Source organism: Talpa europaea (assembly GCF_964194135.1).
Source record: "Talpa europaea genome assembly, chromosome: 7".
Lineage (NCBI taxonomy): Eukaryota > Metazoa > Chordata > Mammalia > Eulipotyphla > Talpidae > Talpa > Talpa europaea.
In genome coordinates, this window is record NC_140074.1 from 8,768,977 (window position 1) to 8,770,560 (window position 1,584).

General features: G+C 51.7%; 1 protein-coding gene across 1 annotated transcript; it reads right to left on the reverse strand.

Moving 5' to 3' along the window:
- Positions 1-238: 238 nt before the first annotated feature.
- LOC311173248 (olfactory receptor 1G1-like) lies at positions 239-1,276 on the reverse strand (the record flags this gene model as incomplete). Its single annotated transcript, XM_084237097.1, has 1 exon — positions 239-1,276. One exon carries the CDS (start codon positions 1,274-1,276, stop codon positions 434-436), a length of 843 nt encoding a protein of 280 aa, XP_084093223.1. The 3' UTR covers positions 239-433.
- Positions 1,277-1,584: the final 308 nt, after the last annotated feature.

Genomic DNA, 1,584 nt, shown 5'->3' on the forward strand with positions numbered 1-1,584 from the left:
GTTCTGCTGAGTTGGGAGTCTCCATTTGTTAAATCTATTTGCCATACTGAGTTCTAGACTTCCTGAACTTTGTGCTTTAAAAAATTACAGTGGAGGATCCTCCCTGGTGGTACAAGGGGTTAAGCACTGCACTATGAAGCAATCCGCAGCCTCTGCAGCATGAGTTTGATCCCTGACAGGCCAGGAAGAAACCCACATGGCGCAGCAGACGTCTCCTGTCTCGCCCATTGCTCCTCTCAGCAGTGTATTTCGTAAGTCTGCCTGTTCTGTTTCCCACTCTGTCTCTGGTGACTCCTCTCACACCCCCATATCTCTGGCTTGTACCCCAGTTCTTATATGCATAAATAAATAAATCTTAAAAAAAATAAAAATTACAGTGGGGAAGCTCAGGCAGAAGACAGATCAAGGAGCCTCCATTCAAGGGAAGGACTCTTCAGTGAGTAGAGAATTTTCTCCAGCTGAAAAGTCTCCACAACGCTCCCTTCATGTCCCTGTTCCTCAGGCTGTAGATGAAGGGGTTCAGCATGGGGGTGACCATCGTGTATACCACAGAGGCCACCATTCCAGTGTCAGCTGAGTAGGAGGATGAGGGCTGGAAATACACTAGAAATAGAGCCCCATAGAAGAGAGTAAGGACTGACAGGTGGGAACCACAGGTAGAGAAGACTTTGTGCTTCCTACCAGCAGAAGGGACGCTGAGGATGGTGCGGATGATGTGGGCATAAGAGACCAAGACACAGGTGAGAGGAACCACACCTGAAAGCGCTGCTTCAGAAAACATCATGACTTGAAAGCCCTGGGTGTCTGAACAGGCGAGTTTGAGGAGAGGGGGAAGATCACAGAAGAAGTGTGGGATGGAATGAGAGGCGCAGAAGGAGAACTGAGACATGAGGAGAGTGAGAGAGAAGGCCAGGAGATGGGAGCAGAGCCAGGATGCGGCGACCAGCAGCAGGCAGCGTTGGGGATGCATGATGGCGGTGTAGTGGAGGGGAAGGCAGATGGCCACGTAGCGGTCATAGGCCATCACGGCCAGCAGGAAGTCGTCCAGCAGGGTGAACACCATGAAGAAGTACATCTGCACGAGGCACCCAGCATAGGAGATGGTGTGGTGCTGCGTCTGAATGTTGACCAGCAGTCTGGGGACAATGGTGCAGGAGAAGCAGGTGTCGATGAAGGACAGGTTGGCCAGGAAGAAGTACATGGGGGTGTGGAGGCGAGAGTCAGAGCCGATGGCCAGGATGATGAGCAGGTTGCCCAGCACAGAGGCCAGGTACATGGCCAGGAAGAGCCCAAAGAGGAGAGGCTGCTGCTCTGGGTGTTCGGAGAAGCCCAGGAGCAGGAAGTCAGGGCTGCTGCTTAGGTTCCTAAATTGGTTCTAAGGCAGAGAAATCAGAGGAGAAACTTGCTTCAGGTAAGGTAGATGCTAAATGTTACAGTCAAAGCTGGGATTTTTTCTCTAAACCTTGAAGGGGACCCTGAGATCAGTAGTAGCTCTACCTGCTCATTTGCCAACGCTACAAGATGAGGACTGGGTGCCGGGGTGAGGCAGCATCAGGTGGCATTGCAGATTTGGTTCCAGATGTG